The following is a 20,288-nucleotide window of genomic DNA, read 5'->3' as shown; positions in this document are numbered from 1 at the left end:
TCAGTTTACATTTTCAGTGTCTTTACTTCACATATTTTCAACTGATAATGTAGAAAATTTTGGTTTTTTTTTAAAGTTTCTAAATTTGGAAATGATAATTTTTACTGAATATTATGAATTACAGTATTTCATCTGCATCATAACCACTGATCTTTCTTCCGTTAAAAAAAATTTTGAAATTTTTTTCCTTCATCATGGGCTTACTTTAAAAAAAATTACATGACCATGAAAACACTTGTGTTATATTTCTTTGTTATATAATAGCATGATTATACTTTTGGAAACTTTGAAGTCTCATCATGATGATATGGAAACATTGGTCGTGTACTTATGATCATGATGATGTGGAAACATTGAAGTCATGTACAGAACATCATAATGATACCTATGGAAACACTGAAATCATGTACAGAACATCATGATGATACATATGGAAACAAAAAAAAAAACATGTACAGAACATTATGCTGATAGTGATGTTAACTCAGAAGTCGTCATGCCTATACTTATGCAAACACTGATGTCACATACATAATATCCAAACAAGTGTTCTAACATTGTAATCATGCAATAATTTAAATTTGATTAATTTTTATAGCAGATTGATAAAACTAGCATCGTCAGTTTACATGTTATTTATTGTTTGGTTAATCTCTCTTTTGGTTTCACTTGTTTGGCAAAAGTGACTTGCATGTTGATTGTCTAGGCTAAAACAGCTTATCTAATTGAGATGCCAGCTGTCATTTCCATGACCTATAATAATGTGTTTGGCCCTAGGGGTAGGCACTGTAGGCTGATAATCTGAAGGTACAAGGTCAGAATCCCACCCAACAGTTGCCCTTTGAGAAAGTGCAAGTCTTTTTAATGCACCACTAACAGGCCTGTGAAAACTTAAACCTTTTTCTACTCACTTGAGGATTGGATTTCAGGTGCCATGGGGAAACGAACACGGTTCCAGCAGGAGAGCAAGGCACAGCTAATTCTGAATGTCAGCAGGGAGGGTACTGGCCAGCCACTCAGCACTGAAACTTTGACAGCCCAACTACCAGAATATCTGCCTAAGGTATATGTAACTTTTTTAATCATCCCAACCTTCTTCGGGGAAAAAAACAAGAACAAGACTGTGTGATAATACCTTTCATTTTGCATGTGTGTATTAGTGTGTGCAGCAGATATGCCAACCATTCCAGTTGTGGCAGAATCATTCCTATTTTTGACCTCAAATTACACCACTACCACTTTTGTCAGATTCTGATTTTCAGGTCAGATATAACTTTGTTAAGGTGAACTGCAATATGATCACCAATACATCTAGAAATGCTTGTTATGCCTGACTACAGTTGCTAAGGAACACTTAAGAACTTGTTTGACAGTTGAATACTGCCAAATAAAAATCACATCTGGTCCATCTGAGAAAATTAAAGAAAGATGTCCAATTGAAAGTGACCAATGAGGCTTATAACTTGATAAAAAGATTTGTGATACAGACATTCTAATTGGAATATGAAAGGTATTAACATTGGAATGAATACCATGCACTTCATCTAGATGGAATTATGCATGTTACATGGTGGGAAAGATGACTAGGAAGCACACTCCAACAGAAAAACTTTGTTAAATTATATTTAATACTTTAAATTAAATTCATAGTTTTCCAGTTTGATGTTCAGATTCAGTGTTTTTTATAACGCTGGCATTCCTATATTGCATTGGTAGAGGTTGGGATCTGGCGATGGGTTGAAGACATGTCATAAGTCTTTTTTTGCCACTGGAGACTGCAGTATTATGGGCTGGATTGCAAAGTGATTCTGGTTTACGGATTGATGGCATCTGTCCATCTATCAAACCATCCATCCACATGTCTGGTATAAACATTAAGGATAGGGTTTACATTTATGTCATTTTCTCAGATGCTATTGTTTTTAGAGCCACATGATGTTATATGTAAATATTTCCATAGAAGTACTACAGCCCTTATTGAAAATTAGGTCACTGTGACATATTTCATGATTGATTTACCTGTGTATGATGAGCTTAGTGTCTGTAGATTTGGTTTTGTGTTTGCTAAGTTTCTTTGATACTCTTGCCTGCAGTCACATAGGAGCATGACATCAGAGACCTGTGTGGCCAATTGGTCTAAAGCACTCACCTTTACCAATCACTGCTATTCACTTGTTTGTGTAGGTCTGAGTCTTGGGCTCCATTAATGTGGCATGTGAGATAACTTGCCAGTAGCTTCCCATGGATGGGTGGTTCTTACAGGGGGGTTTTCCTGATTTTTATTCCATTTTACACTGGTCTCCATGTTTAGTGCACATGTGAAGTAAGGCCTATCCTTTGATTCAGTAACACAATTACACCCATTAATCATACACCAAAATAAAAGTTCTTTAATAATACCTAAGATATACAGGGTATTTTTTAAATAGCCAGAATAACCATTGAAGTAAATTGGGGAAATTCTTTTTCTAAAAAATATGTAACTCTATGCAGATTACATAACTGTGGAGTGCCACCAAAAGGTCATCCACTTGCCCAGTTCTGTCATACTAGAGTGGTCTCCCCTAGCATAGAGACATTGGTACCAGATTCTATGTCATCATCGTGACTGCTTTCCTTGTGCCTTTATATCATTGGAGTAATTTCTTCTAGTTTTCTGAACTCGGAGAAGTATTTTTTTTACATAAAGTTATTTGTAAATCTGCTGTGCTTCTTTGTCATTTGTGGCTGCTTATGCAGAGATTTCCTAACTTTTCATGAGAATGCATGAAAAAAAATACGTCATCAAGGACACAGTGTAACAGTCTTCTACACATCAGTGAAAAAATGATCATTGTGTCAATACTTAACCGTGTTAGAAAGAGAAACTTTGATTGGCTCATTCAAAGAGTATGACAGTTGATGTTGGGTCACAGTGACAAGGAAGTTTTGCTTATACTCACAGTGATTGTTTTATCAGCTTTGTACATATTCTTGAGAAATGAGGAAATCTACACACATGCATTCATAGGTGATAAATGAATGTAGGGGATTGTTGCCCATCACTTGCAGCAGTGGGGAGTATACATCTATTTATGTGCTCCCATCCCTTGAAATGGAGAACATATTCATTTGGTCATGCCATTCCATCTGTTAGTACATCTGTCCATCAGTCCCAACATCTTGTGACAGGATCGCACACAGACTATTAAACATAGACACATTCAATATTAGTACCATATCTGCATCAGTATGTAGTTGACCTGATTAGAATTTCAGATCATTACAGAAAGGCTGCCAGCTTTTTGAACTTTGTGCATTTAGACCCTTTTTGAAACGGACTTGTAAGTACAGTTTGGTAACTTATTTAAATTTATATACTGATGACTTGATTAGATTCTCAGGCCAATATATCAATTTGTATTGTTTTACACATTTTTTTACTACTTCATAAAACTATTATTTTTGTGAAGAACCTTGTTAGCACAATTTAGACAAACCCACTTGAGGTGGACCAAAGAAAATGGCTTATTTTATTATTGTGTATGTAGAGGACCTTTAAGATTTTCAGTCCATTATAGAATTTTTTTTTGTATGTGTTGAATTTTTTTTTAATGTTTTGGATTTTGCACTTTTGGTTTGAAAAAAATTATTTTAGAAAAAAAACACTAGAGACAAATGACATTTGGGAGACATGTTAATGCATAAGTGCCTGACATTGAAACATTTTCATGCCATTGGAATAATTTTCTAATTTTCATGAAGTTTTTTAAACTTCAAGTGGCATTGAGGCTGGGGGAGGACATGTTGTTCAAACAAAAGCTTGTTCTAAGTCTTGCTCTGTCTTCATCACAGTTTTGCACATAACTGTCTAACATTATTGTATTATAAGCCATTCAGTGCTATCCATTGCCTGCCTGATGGTATATAGTATCATATATATTCAGTTATAAGTCGAGTCCAACTGCAATCAACATAGACCCTGATCAGTAGCCATGGGGTAATTAACTTTTGTGGTGGGAAGACATAGTATAGAGGAGTAATTAACTTTTGTGGTGGGAAGACATAGTATAGAGGGGCAATTAACTTTTGTGGTGGGAAGACATAGTATAGTGGGGTAATTAACTTTTGTGGTGGGAAGACATAGTATAGAGGAACATTAACTTAGGATTGATGACCCTCTCACAATCCAAGTGCAGGGATCAAAGCTGAGACTCAGAAGTGCCTTGTGAGCATGTTACTGCAGTCTAGGTAGGCCATAATGTTTATTTGCATAACCTTCTATAATTGACTGTTGCAGGTGCTGAGGTTGGATGATGACACATTGATGGATTCTATCAGTTTTGAAGACAAGAGCCTGGAACTCGTACCAAACCTTAGTGCCATAGAACAAGCTGTCATTTTAGCCAGCATGTAAGGGTATAGTCCGTGTCATGCATAATTTCTTGGAAGTTTATTTGAAATTTAAACAGGAAAGTCCTGCCATCACCCTGGACTTGGCGATGAAGAATAGTCTTGATACTCCCACATACATGTTGTGCAAGGCAATAAACAGGAAACCTCTTTGTAATGAGTTGCACTGCATGTCAGTTTAGGAGATGATCCTGGCAGTTGAGCAGAGGTGAGGCTAGGTTGTTGCCATTACAGTCCAAAACACTACTTAAATCTCAGCTTCAGGTTAGATGGCAATCAGAAAGGCCCAGTCTGATCAATTGTCTAGTCATGTCAAGCTTCAGTTGTCTTACGTCTCCTAACTTGAAAAGGTCACTATTACAATTTAGGAAAACTGATACTGTTAATTTGGAAACATTACAAACAACATGGCCTATGAGGATGGCAGCAGTGGTCAGTCAAGGAAGCATTCTAAATTACTCAAGACTCAAGTAATAGCTCTGACATGATAAATACAATAAAGCAGAATAACACTCTGTCCCTTTGTTGGGCTCCAGGGCAGTGTGGGAGGTTCAGGTAATGAAATAATTTTCTTCCATTATGGGAAAACATGCCAAACAAACCATAATGGAAGGCCTGGTCTACTAGGTTTTCAGTTTTGTGGATTTAAATGACATTTTTCAGCACATGATAGACTATACATGGTGGCCAGTATATTTAGTGGAAGAATAACCCACCAAGACCCCAGAAAGAACCTCCAACACATGGGAATTTACTGGCAAGCTATCTTGTATACCCACATTGGCCATAGCAAGGCTTGAACTCATGTGGATAGAAGTAATATGTATGTGATTTGTGTAGACAATGGCCTTAGACCACTTGGCCACCCCAATAAAAATGAACCAGAAATAAATTGACCCTTGATTTGGATAAAGAAACTGTTCTAAGTCAAGGCAATTGCCTGCATTTTCTCATTATGTAACCCACAACCAAGTTTATAACAAAATTCCTTAAGGGTCTGGATGGAGAGCCAAAGAGTGTTAAACCTCAGCTCAGGTCAATTACAAGCAGTGTGCAGCTGTGAAGCTCACTCTGATAATCTGCTTACACAAAGCAGTTTGTGGAGATCCCCAACAAAGTATCTCTGCATAAGTCTCTGAAACCATGTAGAGATGTTGTTGGTTCTTTATGGCTACAGTGAGCCCACAATAGATGAAAACCTATGTTGTCCAAACTAAATTAATCAACATTTACCAAAACAACAAGTTGGTTCTCACCAAAACTTAGTTATTGATGATTGAATTTGCAACTTTGCTTGATCATAGTTCCAGTAGACCCTTTCATCTCTAATCCCTTGTAGTGCTTGAACCACCACAAATATGGTCACCACAAAGTTCACTACAAGAGAAAATCATAAAACCCCAGATGTGGATGGGAGTGCCACAATGGGCAATCATGGAGAAAGAAAAAATCCCAAATGTGAATAGGCAGGGCAACCACTTTTGCTCTAGCGACTGCTCTAAGTGGAGCATGAAAAGGGTAAGTGGGTATATAGGAGAAATGCCTTAGCTTCCCTGAGGCCAAATAGTTTATGAAGCCATTTAATATTGCTGGAAAATTCTATTACGAATGCAGCTCAAGTGACAAAAAAATCCTCCACAAAATGTGTCTATTCTCAGGCAGACATTTCCTGGCCACAGCACAAGACCAACTTATAGTCTTGGTGCCTCACAAACTCATGTAATCAGCCACTCAATAAGTGAAGCAGAAAGCACAGTAAATCAGAGTAACTGGTCGATAAATGAGGAACACAACACTACCATTAGTTCCAGCCCTTAAAAAAGAGTGGACCAGTGGCCTCATTGGTCAGTTAGAACTTAATCTTCAGAAATCATTGATGCTGAAGTAAAATGAACCATGACTTAATCTCAGACAAATGACATTGGCTTTTCAGTATGCTACCAAAAAATTGTCTAATCCATTAATCCTCCTGTATTTCAGAGTAAATTCATTAAGATCAAGCCTCCTGTCATACATCCAAAATACAGACAGTTCAAAAGATGCAGTTAGTGCTTCATTTGCTGGTGTAGCACTTTATGGTACCAACATAAGCTGGTTACTGACCAAAAGATTGAGTTAGTACCATCTCAAGCTGGCTGCTGACCAAAGCTTGCATTTTTACCACAGATATTAGTCATACTGAAATCTTTGAACTACATAGAAACCACACAGAAACACAGCTTGGGATTCCCTTTCCATTGTGAAAACCTAACAAAATCGTCAAACTTTTAACCATTTACTAATTCCAAATCTGCTTGTAAAAATGTGGAAAAAGTAAACTGTACTGTTGGCTACATTGTCACATTGGTTAGAAAGGTAAAGAAAGGGCAAGTAAAGTGGCCAGGACTGTCCTATGGTCAACTATTTCTGAATGAAAGATTCCATATATTGACTATATATATCAGGAGACCACAAATTTTTTACTTTTTCTTTGTTATATATTTAGTACAGTATATATTGTTTTTACCAAATGATGTCAACTTAATGTGTTTTAATATACCAAAATTTAAATTGTATATTATAAAGTGACTTCAAATTTTGCACATAACAATGGTTATGTTATTCTTTTAGATCACTAGACCGCATGACATATTTGTTTGACTTGAGGTTATAAGGGTAGATAGATGTGATTTTTAATGGCTGTAAGAAGTTACGGATGTCATGATATTATGTAGATGTTGTTGTAAGATAAACCTCATGTAACACACTGTTCAAGGATTAATTATCAGGAATGATAATTTACCAATTTGAATCACTTCTTAGAACTAAATTGATATCAGTTATTTTCAGAGACTGTTCAGAGATTGTTTAAACCATAAATGTTTTAAGCAAATTTCTGCAAATGAAAATTGGGGCAAAGTTTGTTTGAATGAACCACAGATAAAGTTTAAGTAATATCAGCCACCACCATGAACCACATATAAAGTTTAAGTAATATCAGCCACCACTATGAACCACAGATGAAGTTTAAGTAATATCAGCCACCACTATGAACCACAGATGAAGTTTAAGTAATATCAGCCACCACTATGAACCACAGACTAAATTTATTTAATATCAGCCGCCACTATGAACCACAGACTAAATTTATTTAATATCAGCCACCACTATGAACCACAGATAAAGTTTAAGTGATATCAGCCACCACTATGAACCACAGACTAAATTTAGGTAATATCAACCACCACCATGAACCACAGACTAAATTTAGGTAATATCAGCCACCACTATGAACCACAGACTAAATTTAGGTAATATCAGCCACCACTATGAACCACAAACTAAATTTAGGTAATATCAGCCACCACTATGAACCACAGACTAAATTTAGGTAATATCAGCCACCACCATGAACCACAGACTAAATTTAGGTAATATCAACCATCACTATGAACCACAGACTAAATTTAGGTAATATCAGCTACCACTATGAACCAAATGCTAAATTTAGGTAATATCAGCCACCACTATGAACCACATACTAAATTTAGGTAATATCAGCCACCACTATGAACCACAGATTAAATTTAGGTAATATCAGCTACCACTATGAACCACAGACTAAATTTAGGTGATATCAGCTACCACTATGAACCAAATGCTAAATTTAGGTAATATCAGCCACCACTATGAACCACATACTAAATTTAGGTAATACCAGCCACCACTATGAACCACAGACTAAATTTAGGTAATATCAGCCACCATTATGAACCACAGACTAAATTTAGGTGATATCAGCCACCACCATGAACCACAGACTAAATTTTGGTAATATCAGCCATCACTATGAACCAAATGCTAAATTTAGGTAATATCAGCCACCACTATGAACCACAGGCTAAATTTAGGTGATAGTCACCACTATGAACCACAGACTAAATTTAGGTAATATCAGCCACCACTATGAACCAAATGCTAAATTTAGGTAATATCAGCCACCACTATGAACCACAGACTAAATTTAGGTAATATCAGCTACCACTATGAACCAAATGCTAAATTTAGGTAATATCAGCCACCATTATGAACCACAGACTAAATTTAGGTAATATCAGCTACCACTGTGAACCACAGACTAAATTTAGGTAATATCAGCTACCACCATGAACCAAATGCTAAATTTAGGTAATATCAGCCACCATTATGAACCACAGACTAAATTTAGGTAATATCAGCCACCGCTATGAACCACAGACTAAATTTAGGTAATATCAGCTACCACTATGAACCAAATGCTTAATTTAGGTAATATCAGCCACCACTATGAACCACAGACTAAGTTTAGGTAATATCAGCTACCACTATGAACCACAGACTAAATTTAGGTAATATCAGCCACCACTATGAACCACAGACTAAATTTAGGTAATATCAGCCACCACTATGAACCACAGACTAAATTTAGGTAATATCAGCCACCACTATGAACCACAGACTAAATTTAGATAATATCAGCCACTACTATGAACCACAGACTAAATTTAGGTAATATCAGCTACCACCATGAACTACAGACTAAATTTAGGTAATATCAGCTACCACTATGAACCAAATGCTAAATTTAGGTAATAGCTACCACTATGAACCAAATGCTAAATTTAGGTAATATCAGTCATCACTATGTACCACTGACTAAATTTAGATAATATCTACCACCACCATGAACCACAGATTAAATTTAGGTAATATCAGCCACCACTCTGTACCACAGACTAAATTTAGGTAATATCAATCACCACTGAAAGAGTTGTTACAGTTGTTAAGGGTTTCAAAGATTTATTTGACATCAGCATTTCATTTTTTCCAATATAATATATATCAAGAAAGATGCACATAGTGTAGTACATATGCATGTACAATCTAAGCTTGATATATGAATGGAACTGTATGTGAAATATTTGCACAAATCAACCTGTTTATATTTTAGAATTATTTTTAGATTTGATATTCAGTACAAATGTTATGGATTTAGTAAACATCAATTTGCTGTTTATTGTATCATTTCCAATACAATGTTTCTTGCTCATGGCCAGAATATTTTATGTTTTTCCTGTCACTTTAGAAAGCAGTTACAATCATGGTCTTATTTATTCATTAATAACTTCATACTTCATGCAGTCAGAAACCAGTAAGTAATTTCCCATTTTGAAGAACTTCTTAGGAACTTTGTTTTTTAATACCAGTAAATATATATTGATATGTCTCAAGATGGAACCTTTTGTAATTGACCTTTAATCACAGATGGTTATTTTATATAGGTGGTCACTTAAGACATATTGAAAAATTCTATAAAGTTGATGCATTTTAACTTTGGTAAACTTTTCTTTAGGGAGGAACACATTCACAGTCATGTTGCCAGTGAAGATAATTTACTCCATGAAGAAGTAGAAGCCTATCTCTCAGTAAGTTTATTTTATTCTATTCATTAAATCCAGAACAGATCATAAAAAATAATGCATCCCAATATTTTATGGCCTTTGTGTATCAGTCATATAGTAACTATCTTTTGTGTCTAGTCATATGCACATCCATAATAGGATGCCTTGTGTTAGATGAATGGTCTGTTACATGTGTATTTTAAGTGTTTCGTCTTTTCCAGTCTAATTTTTATGAAGTTTTTGCCCTTTTTTCCAGAGATAAAGGTGATTTTTTTAAATGGATTTTCTCATTGTGTCCTCTTCTCTAATTTGGACAGAGTTATGCTCTTTGTCAAGAAAATTCTTGTCTTCGCATGAAAGATTGGAAAGTTGCTTGTAGTCAACATAGCTCAAGAACCATTCAACATATTCAATTTTGAAATTCGATAAGAACTTTGTCTCCTAAATCTAGATGTGCCGTTTGTGGGTTTAGACTCCTCTACACAATTTAGAACAGAGCTATGGCCCCTGCCAATCAGATCTTTTCCTGGAATGTTGCCACTATTGATGAAACCTTGATGGATTTACTTCAAGCATTCCATGTCATCATTTAGAGGGTCATGATGCTTAAAAGTCCATATTTCCTGATATTACTATTAAGCCAGTTGTAGTGAGCCTTTTTGATGCAACCAAAAATAGCTTTGGTTGTAAGTATATATTTTCTGTGCAATAACTTGATACAGATTGATGCCTATCTGATACAATCTGTATAATTTGCAGAGTGAAATTTGAACTTTCTTCACTGCTTAAACAATTTTGATTCGCAAATATGTCTTTGTACCATGGTTGTCTTGTTATTGTATTGATAGAATTGATGTGTCATTTTTCTTTCTTGTCCTATTCCGTTTGTTCATTTATCCCTGAATTTATTTATTAATTAATTTATTGGGCATGATTTCAGTGAGTTAATAGCTTGCATATTAAAATTTCACCTAGGAAAATTCATTGCAGTGAATGTTAAAAATTTATATTTCTTACGTTGCTTGGTGTTTGTAATTTTATTTATATATTCTCACCAAAAAAGGAGCAGAGCTTTTTAAAAATTACCATTTTTAAAGAGTGGAGAAGTGGTTGATTTAAGACTGATGTAATCCTAGCATTTTTTGTATACATTCTAGAAAGCAGACACTAAAATATTTGTTTCTCATGACTGAGAGTTCTCATAACCATGCATAAATTATTTGTTATTGGTACAGAGCAAGGTAATTTAGTGGGAGTTACTTATGGTTAGTTGAACTTTGCATCTTTCACCATAATTTAGTTAAATTTTGATTGATCAGTCTCCTTAATTAAACATTGCACAGAATATTCCATATATACTGAAGAATAATGTGCCTATAATTGAGTATATATGTACCATTTTGTTTAGGCAAAATCTGGTCTTATGTTATGTGTTTAGGCTCGAATAAACAGTAACACAAGAAAGAGTGAAAACAACAAGCTTTGAAAAAGATAACAAATAATTTATTTCCCTGGAAAAATACTGTAAAAACAAACCAAAAAATAGAACTTATGGTTTCCAGAATCGAATGCAAAATTAATACAAGAATAATCCACAAATAAGATTTTGCAGTCCTAATATTGAAATGTTCTAGTGATTTCAAGTTTGAGTCCTGACGAAGAATCCAAGATGGAAGGTGATGACGTATGCTGTAGCCTGTACTGTGTTGACATCTACAGTTCCTTGTACAAACACAATAATTTATCCTCCAGTCTTGGAAATTGAAACAGTTTTCAATAAATGTCCTTGTTCAACAATTCTGTATGAATACAATAATATTTCCAGAGAAACTAATTATTCTTTGAGAGTCCAAATAATTTGGAGAAAAATTAACTAATAACTTAAAAACTCAAAAATTGTGTTCATACTATAAATATATATACATTTGTGGAAGTAGTACTGTATATACTCGCTTGTAAGATGAGTCAAACCACATATTGAACAGATCCAGATCTGCTGTTGCATAATGTGTTAGCAGATCTATGCAGTTTGTTAGGAGTAATCAGGAGAACATACAACATAGACCTTGATCTGCTGGCTTATTATGTGATGGTAGATCAGGACCTATGTTATTTGCAGATGGACTCAACTTACAAGCAAGTATATACAGCAGGTACAAATGATCCAGACTGAGTGAATATTTTCTATACAAACAATAAAATACGATTTTTTAAAATATAAATGTATTGTTTTAATCATATCTCATTTCATGGAAGATTACAGAGAATTATGATGGAAACAATCATGTCAAGCATGGATGTAACTTACTATCTTGTTGCATCCCCCTCCAATTTTTATATCACATGGACACATAACAGAATCTTGTTCCATCAGGATTGATTATTGTAAAGTTAGGATGTATAAGTTTGCATTAACACAACCTAAACACAACCTAATTTAGAAAATAACAAAAACTCATTGGTTAGGTTAGATCACATAATGTTGACCAAATGTGGATTTTTAAATCTAAATGTGAATTTCAAGTAAAGTACTTAAATAACTAAACAAAATTGTTTATTAATCTAGTAAATTTGTAACAGCACTTTACCTTGGCAAAATGGGCATTGTACAGTGTCTTACAATGCCTGTTTTATTCAGTCTCATACATTTTATAGGAACTATTGTAAGCAAGCTTTATACAGTCTTACAGTGCCTGTTTTATTCAGTCTCATACATTTTATAGGAACTATTGTAAGCAAGCTTTATACAGTCTTACAGTGCCTGTTTTATTCAGTCTCATACATTTTATAGGAACTATTGTAAGCAAGCTTTATACAGTCTTACAGTGCCTGTTTTATTCAGTCTCATACATTTTGTACATACAGCAAGCTCTATACAGTCTTACAGTGCCTGTTTTATTCAGTCTCATACATTTTGTACATACAGCAAGCTTTATACAGTCTTACAGTGCCTGTTTTATTCAGTCTCATACATTTTGTACATACAGCAAGCTTTATACAGTCTTACAGTGCCTGTTTTATTCAGTCTCATACATTTTGTACATACAGCAAGCTTTATACAGTCTTACAGTGCCTGTTTTATTCAGTCTCATACATTTTGTACATACAGCAAGCTCTATACAGTCTTACAGTGCCTGTTTTATTCAGTCTCATACATTTTGTACATACAGCAAGCTTTATACAGTCTTACAGTGCCTGTTTTATTCAGTCTCGTACATTTTGTACATACAGCAAGCTTTATACAGTCTTACAGTGCCTGTTTTATTCAGTCTCATACATTTTGTACATACAGCTTTATACAGGGTCTTACAGGGCCAATACTATTCAGTCATTCATTTTTTAGGTAGAGATGTACAGACCTGTTAGAAGGTAGAATATTAAGGATTGCTTTGCCATGGCATGGAGTTGAGCAGTGCTTCAAACAAATCATCCAATACTTTAATTAGATGCATTGAATAAATACCGCTCCGGTGCCTTAAGTTGTTAGAGCATTCACCTTAAATGTGGGAAGTTGGAGGTTCAAATTCCGGCCAAACCATACCAGAGACTTATAAAAATGGTACTAGCAGTTGCCACACTTGGTGCTCAGCATTAAGAGGTTAGTGTTAGGACTGGTCGGCCTGCTGTCAGGATAATGTGACTGGGTGTGACATGATGCTACATGTCTGCGGCATGATGCCCCAGTGCTAGACATCACTATTAACTGCCACACTGCAGATGTCATAGCGATATGACTGAAAAATTGAAAAAGCAAGGTTAAAAATACAAATCACACACACACACACATTTGCTTTAAATTAAAGACTAATAATATGTTAATTTCATTATTAAAAATGTCATCAAAAGGGTATTTTTCTTATGGCCGTTATATGTCTTTGATCAGTTGCCATGAAAACAACACACTTGTCTGAGATGGATATTCTTTGACCTGTAAAACAATACTTTTTGAAAAACATATTTAATAGCATTTATTTTTAAAATATTCCAAACTTCATGAATGTTTTAAAGTTGTGAATTATTATACTATTCAGTGTGTCTTGCCACAAGCCAAAAGATGGAGCATCTGTGTAGCAGCACTCTACCAGAGATCCAGCATGGAAGTGGGCAGCAAACGTCATGTTGAGCGTGCCATGATGCAGATAGAGGTATGTTTTTTGCAAGGTTTCGCATACTGCATACTATATTTACCATATATATTGGGACAGAATCAAATAATTAATTTTTTTCCTGTCTCAGAAAATATGGTGAAACTTATTTTCACCTAGGTCATGTGTCCCAAGACTTAAGAAATGAAATAAATTTGTGTTGAAATTGCCACCCCCCCCCCAGCAATGCATGTTACAATAACATAGATAAACAAAACGCTTATTTGATAATAAAATGAAACAAACTAAGCTTATATTGTTATCATATGTTCTTCTTTGTTCATCATGAGCAATTTTTAAAGAAAAACAAGTCCTGTCGCATCACACTGCACCAGCCAAGCTCTGAATTTTTTCTATATGAAAAGGTTGGAAAAGATGGTCTATAATTCCAGTCTTAGCAGCACTGGTAGTTGCCCCTATGTGGAAGGTCTGTCCATTATAACGATGTGATTCTTAACCTAATTTGAGCAAAACAGCCTTTATGGTAGTCATAACAAAAGTTCTACTTAAGGCATGACATGAGCAACAGTGGATTACAAAGGTGAGCTCCAGCTAATATCTGAATACATTGGAATTTCCTCATCACATGGATAGGACATAAAATGACATCATAGTTCATGTCATAAATATGATATCCACATCTTGACGGAAAACGTCTTAGATGCTCTACGATGCAGAATGAATTGGTGTTTATCCAATACACAGATTATTTGTTGCAGAAAAATGGACTCCACGAATTGCAAATTATCCACATCGCACAAAAGTATAAGAAGCCAGCGCACAAGTAGTTTGTAATAAGAGTTTTGTGTACTCATTTATAAAATATATCAAATCAGAGGCCCCAAAGAGGATGCCAGTTTGAATGTGACAGTCCGTTTGGAAGGAATGGTGTCCAAAGCACATGACACTAAATGTATGTACCCAACTGTTTTGAGCAGAAAGAAGATGGTCAGGGAGAACTCTGATGATGCACATATAACATGACGAAGACTATTGTCCTAAAGTCTTAATTAAATGGTCCTCCGTACCAACTCCAGCTGCAGATGCGGCTGTTCCAATATGAAACAAATGACCAGAAAAGTTTTACACATCGAAGCCCTGGAGCACCAGCAGGACCATCAGGTATGACCAAAAAGTTCTCTACTAAACAGGCATCCCATGGAATCCACAGAAAAGGAGCATTCGCACCATGACCTCCAGCCAAAGCACCCTGCTGCCACAGACTCAAATACTGCTCCAGACAAGACATAGGACACAACCACAAATTCTGAAAGATTGAAATGTTGACACCAGCATGAAATGGGTCCTTTTTTATATATTAAAGATGGCAAGGTGAGTATAGATTTGTCCATTGAAAATCTCATATCCTCAGGCAGTTGCATGAGGAATCGCTCTGCAGTGATCAAACCGTAAATTCACATAATTGCAAGAATCAAAGAAATTCTACCAGATTCTATTTGTTTGAAATTGTAAATACCTAACTCATTAAAATGTAATCACAGTATGACATCAAACAAACAATATGGTTCGATGCTAATACCGTAAAAGCCGAGTTGTAGTTTGCTTTGATGTAAGCGAGCTTACACCATACCTGTCAGCTTTCATGCCGGGAGGGAAAAAAAACTCCCATTTTTGGGGTTTGCTCCATGCCTACCTCCCGATTTCTTAATATCTTCCGATTTTTGCAAAGAACTCCCGATTATTACATTATGTATTCAATTTTCATTTCTTCTAAGCAAGAAAAGTCCTACATGTTCTGTTTATCATCTGAGAATTACAGTCAACTCCGCTTATATGCATAGCCTCAGGACCGGACCCAAGCTATGCATATAAACGGAGTATGCATTTAAGTGTAATTCATGTATATTTCAATGTACATGTACTTGTAAAATGGAAAATCATACAAGCAAAGCTTATATGCTATATAAATGTGTTTCAGTGTATTAAACATCTACGTATACATTTCATTCCACAATCAACTGTGCAATCGACGACTGACTTTCTTTTTTATCTAACTTCTTTCTCACTTCCACACGATCCACCAATGATAATGTCTTACATGTTCGCTTAGCCATTTTAGATTTGGTCAGTGGGTTGAATTTACATTGCTTTGTTCAGGAGTTTTACAAGAAACTTGATCCAAAGCAGGGTTAGGGACTAGGCTGCCAGCCAACTAGGAATTTGTGTTAACCACTGAGATTACTGTGACTAATGACTCATAATGTGATCATCTGGCTGCTGCCAGCTGGCAGTAATTTCTAGCTCTAGAGCCAGTGCATCGGCATTAATAACGCCTTAGCTGATGAGAGCAGAGGTCGGCCGTGGCACCAGTCTACAATTTTCTACGATCTTTGGGATAGCAGTCTACACGTATACAGCCTTGACCTCCACTTTAGATGTATGGACCATGTTATGCAATTAAGCGGTGTTAAATACGTATAAAGTCAATGGTTGAGACCAGCAAATTGTATGCAATCAAACGATTTATGCATTTAACTGATATGCATTTATACGATATTGATTACTATGCATATTAATGAAGGAAAAATGGGACCATACTTTCGCTATGCACTTAAGCAATCTATGCAATTAAGCGATTTTTTACTATAAAGAATTTGCTTCTTCACTAAATAGAATGTTAAGTTTAAACATTGTTCACGTATATTAATGATTTTTTTTACCTCTACAATAATAAAAAATAAAAAAATAATCCAGAACAAAAAAGTAAACCACAACAATAAAATCGTCCACAATTAATTTCAATCCCAAGAATGATCACTATGAATGCTGTAACTCCATCTGCTATAGCGCCATTCCCACGAAAGAAACTTACACGAGTGAACACCTGGCATTTTTATACCATATATGCCAATGATAATTACCATCGTTAAATTAAAAGAAGGAATGAAAATACATACTACGCAGCAAATGTGTCCTCAGAAAACTAATTCAGAATACATATTTTATAATAAACAATACTAAATGCTTTACAAGTTGACAATAAGGGAATATGGTCGGATATACAAAGAGGGGAAAATAGTTGCCACATGTATGGTACCATGAGGACGTCTATTTTGGTACCTTTAGTTCAACAAAATTGGGAATCCTTTATTTGCCAATCAATTGCTGGTGCTTGCGTAACATACAATAGTGTAGAATGAGGTTTCTTTGAATTAGAGCCGAGGGCCAATTGTTTTCACAAAATAGTTGCATGGATATGGATTAACTTTTAATTAGTCGCGCTGGTTTTCTTGCTTGTTTATTTAAGACTAATCTTTAGCTATTGTGCAGTTTGACCACAGCTGACCAGAATATGAAAATAGGGCATATCCTGGAGGAAAATAGGACATGTCACAGGGAGAAACAACAAGTCTTTTTGCGAATTTCATTCATATTGAACCAGGAAGATCAATCAATATTTTGTGAAAACAAGGCTTTAAAAATGCCATGAAAAACCTCCCAATTTTAAGTCCCAATCTCTATTTTTTGTATTCAGTCTCCCTACTTGGCTTTGAAAAAATTTCATTTAATTAAATTATAATATGTCAACGAGCTCTGTATATGTCGCATATGCATCCATACTGTATCGCTTATGTCAGACAACACATGACACATTGTTCATTGACGTGAATATAGAGAAATGAATTATGTTTGGTTGTACTCCAAGATTTGAATATGTTATCAGACTGAAAACTCGATCCAAAATGGGAAATGAGAAAAAGAGAGCAAAATATGAACTGATTTTTTGAGGCACCTGCCATTCACACATAACATGGTGTAAGGTGCAAAATAACCAATATTTGATTGTATCAAGGTTAACTATATAAAAATATCTCGCAAATTAAAATCATTATCTTAAAATACATTCACTGTGAATGCAAATGACAATCTTTTCACTAGTATAGGTTACGAAAAGTATTATTAATGCAAGTTATTGCTGTGTATACTATTTATCCTGCAAGCATCAATGCCCAATTGTATCAATTCTGATTACATTAGGCACGCAGATAGAATCTGGAGTAGTGAATAAACACAACTGGCAGTGATGCAGTAAACTCACTGTTTGAATTTACCGACAGGATATCAGATATAGAAGTTATTTTATTACAAAGCAAGCCAACCTCAGAAGACTTTAGAAGCATGCTGATTTTTTTAAATTGAAATACCATCTTGGCCAACATAGAAAAGCCAACTTTGGTTCCTTTTTACATGTATTCATGCAAATTTTTAAAATAAATTGAAACAATGGAACAATTTTTAAAATGACACAGTATAGTGATTTGTGCATGGACATTGATGACCCAGTGTTTCCCAGAAGATTTGGAGGAGACCATGAAAAAAATATCATTCGATGAATTTGTGAAGGCCAGAAGAGAAAAAGATAATTTCATTGACAATATGATCATTGAGATGGATGAAACTCTGATGTACTTTTATTCTGGAGGGACTGTTGATAAGAAAGGGGTTAAAAGTGTTGTACCAGTATTCATTGTTTTTTGATAAGAAAGGGGTTAAAAGTGTTTTTGATAAGAAAGGGGTTAAAAGTGTTGTATCAGTATTCATTGTTTGTTGATAAGAAAGGGGTTAAAAGTGTTGTACCAATATTCATTGTTTGTTGATAAGAAAGGGGTTAAAAGTGTTGTACCAATATTCATTGTTTTTTGATAAGAAAGGGGTTAAAAGTGTTTTTTGATAAGAAAGGGGTTAAAAGTGTTGTATCAGTATTCATTGTTTGTTGATAAGAAAGGGGTTAAAAGTGTTATACCAATATTCATTGTTTGTTGATAAGAAGGGGGGTAAAAGTGTGAGAATTTTCATGACTGGTGCAGATAAAAATTCTTAATTTTGCTCTTGCATTTTCTGTTTGAGGAGTTGTGTTCTTTCCAATGATAATTTATCACGGCATGAGGAAGCTAAAAATAGTAATGTATCAAAAGTATGGATCGTATGTGTGCAGGGTTAGGTTGATGAGGAGATGCTGCTGTGGGTTAAAATGTTTTATCTCAAGTACACACTTTAATATTTTAAAAAATAAAATTTAAGTTTGTATGCATTTACTGACATGTAATTTACTCGAAAAAATGATGTATCCCAGAACATACAGTGCACAAAAAAAATTTACTTTAAAAATTAATTTATTGTGTCCTGATATATACTGTAAATATGGTAACAGGTATCAGTGTTTGTCTCCCATTGTTATGTCTCCACTTTATTTTATACACTTTTCATTCATTGATTTTTCAGTTGGTATTATTTTTTTGTGGTTTTACAGACAGTTTGTCATTTTTATTGATACTTACATTTGTGGATATGTTCATGGCAAAAATGGAGTCCCATTATATATAAGGGGTGTGGGTAGGGTGTTGTATTTAATGTCTTTAACTTTATAGTTTATGGTAATTATAATATCTAAAATGACATATACATACATTATATTCACTACTACAGCCATCTTGAAAATCTTGTGAACAGAAAGTCATATCAACAGGACTTTTTGACGAGAAGATTTCTTGTGATTTCAAGATGATCCCAAACCAAAATTATGCTGATCTGACCCCCAGTATTGCAGTATTTTCTAAAATCTGTTTAGTGCTTCTCCTTCTAGGGAATTGTCATATTGACCTGGGACTTTCATCAGTAGACATCCATTGATATCAGTTTGATCCTAAAGAAAACAATGTCATTTTGACATACAGTATTGCAGCCATCTAGAAATTATTTTCTTTACTCTGGTTGGATGATCATATTGACATGGGGATTTTATCTAAAGATTTCTAATATCTAGTTGGTCTTAAATGAAATGGTGCTGGTCTTAATCCAGTATACCTGCCTCAATGGCCATTTTGATATTCTTATCATTCAGGAATATCACAAGTCATTTTGTCACTCAGCAGTATAAAGAAGAAATGGTTTTCTGATGGATTCCTTGAAATTCTTTTCAGCCAGTAGCACTTCAGTGTCTTTGAATGACTTTTGTTAGTTAGAGGTGACAAAATGTTTTACCAGATGAGATGCCTAAAAGTGATGAATTTTTATAATTGATGTCAAAGAATGTTTAGTACAGACCCAGTGGTTAAGATCTGTTAATTTATATGGTTCATAACCTCAATATATATATATATATATATATATATATATATATTCAGTAGGAAATGTGAAAACTGCTCTGGTGACCTAGTGGTTTGAGCGTCAGCCACGGATGCAGGAGGTCACAGGTTTGTACCCAGCCGAGTCATACCAAAACAAATTATCAAATGGTGCTAACAGCTGCCTCGCTAGGCACTTAGCATTAAGAAGTTAGTGTTAGGTCTGTTCGGCCTGGTGTCAAGAT

General features: G+C 34.9%; 1 protein-coding gene across 2 annotated transcripts in view; it reads left to right on the top strand.

The window, feature by feature from the left end:
* Positions 1–20,288, top strand: part of LOC149805351 (tetratricopeptide repeat protein 27-like) — a 121,540-nt gene that overhangs the window by 26,823 nt on the left and 74,429 nt on the right. For both annotated transcript variants that reach the window (XM_089949529.1, XM_089949538.1), the window contains exons 8-11: positions 930–1,063; positions 4,280–4,392; positions 9,764–9,836; positions 13,844–13,957. In XM_089949529.1, coding sequence (XP_089805655.1) covers positions 930–1,063; positions 4,280–4,392; positions 9,764–9,836; positions 13,844–13,957 — 434 coding nt within the window. The remainder of the gene's footprint in view (positions 1–929; positions 1,064–4,279; positions 4,393–9,763; positions 9,837–13,843; positions 13,958–20,288) is intronic.

Source organism: Sinohyriopsis cumingii, chromosome 2, assembly GCF_028554795.1.
Source record: "Sinohyriopsis cumingii isolate HCF-2022 chromosome 2, ASM2855479v2, whole genome shotgun sequence".
Taxonomy (NCBI): domain Eukaryota; kingdom Metazoa; phylum Mollusca; class Bivalvia; order Unionida; family Unionidae; genus Sinohyriopsis; species Sinohyriopsis cumingii.
This window is presented reverse-complemented; position numbering and strand designations above follow the sequence as displayed.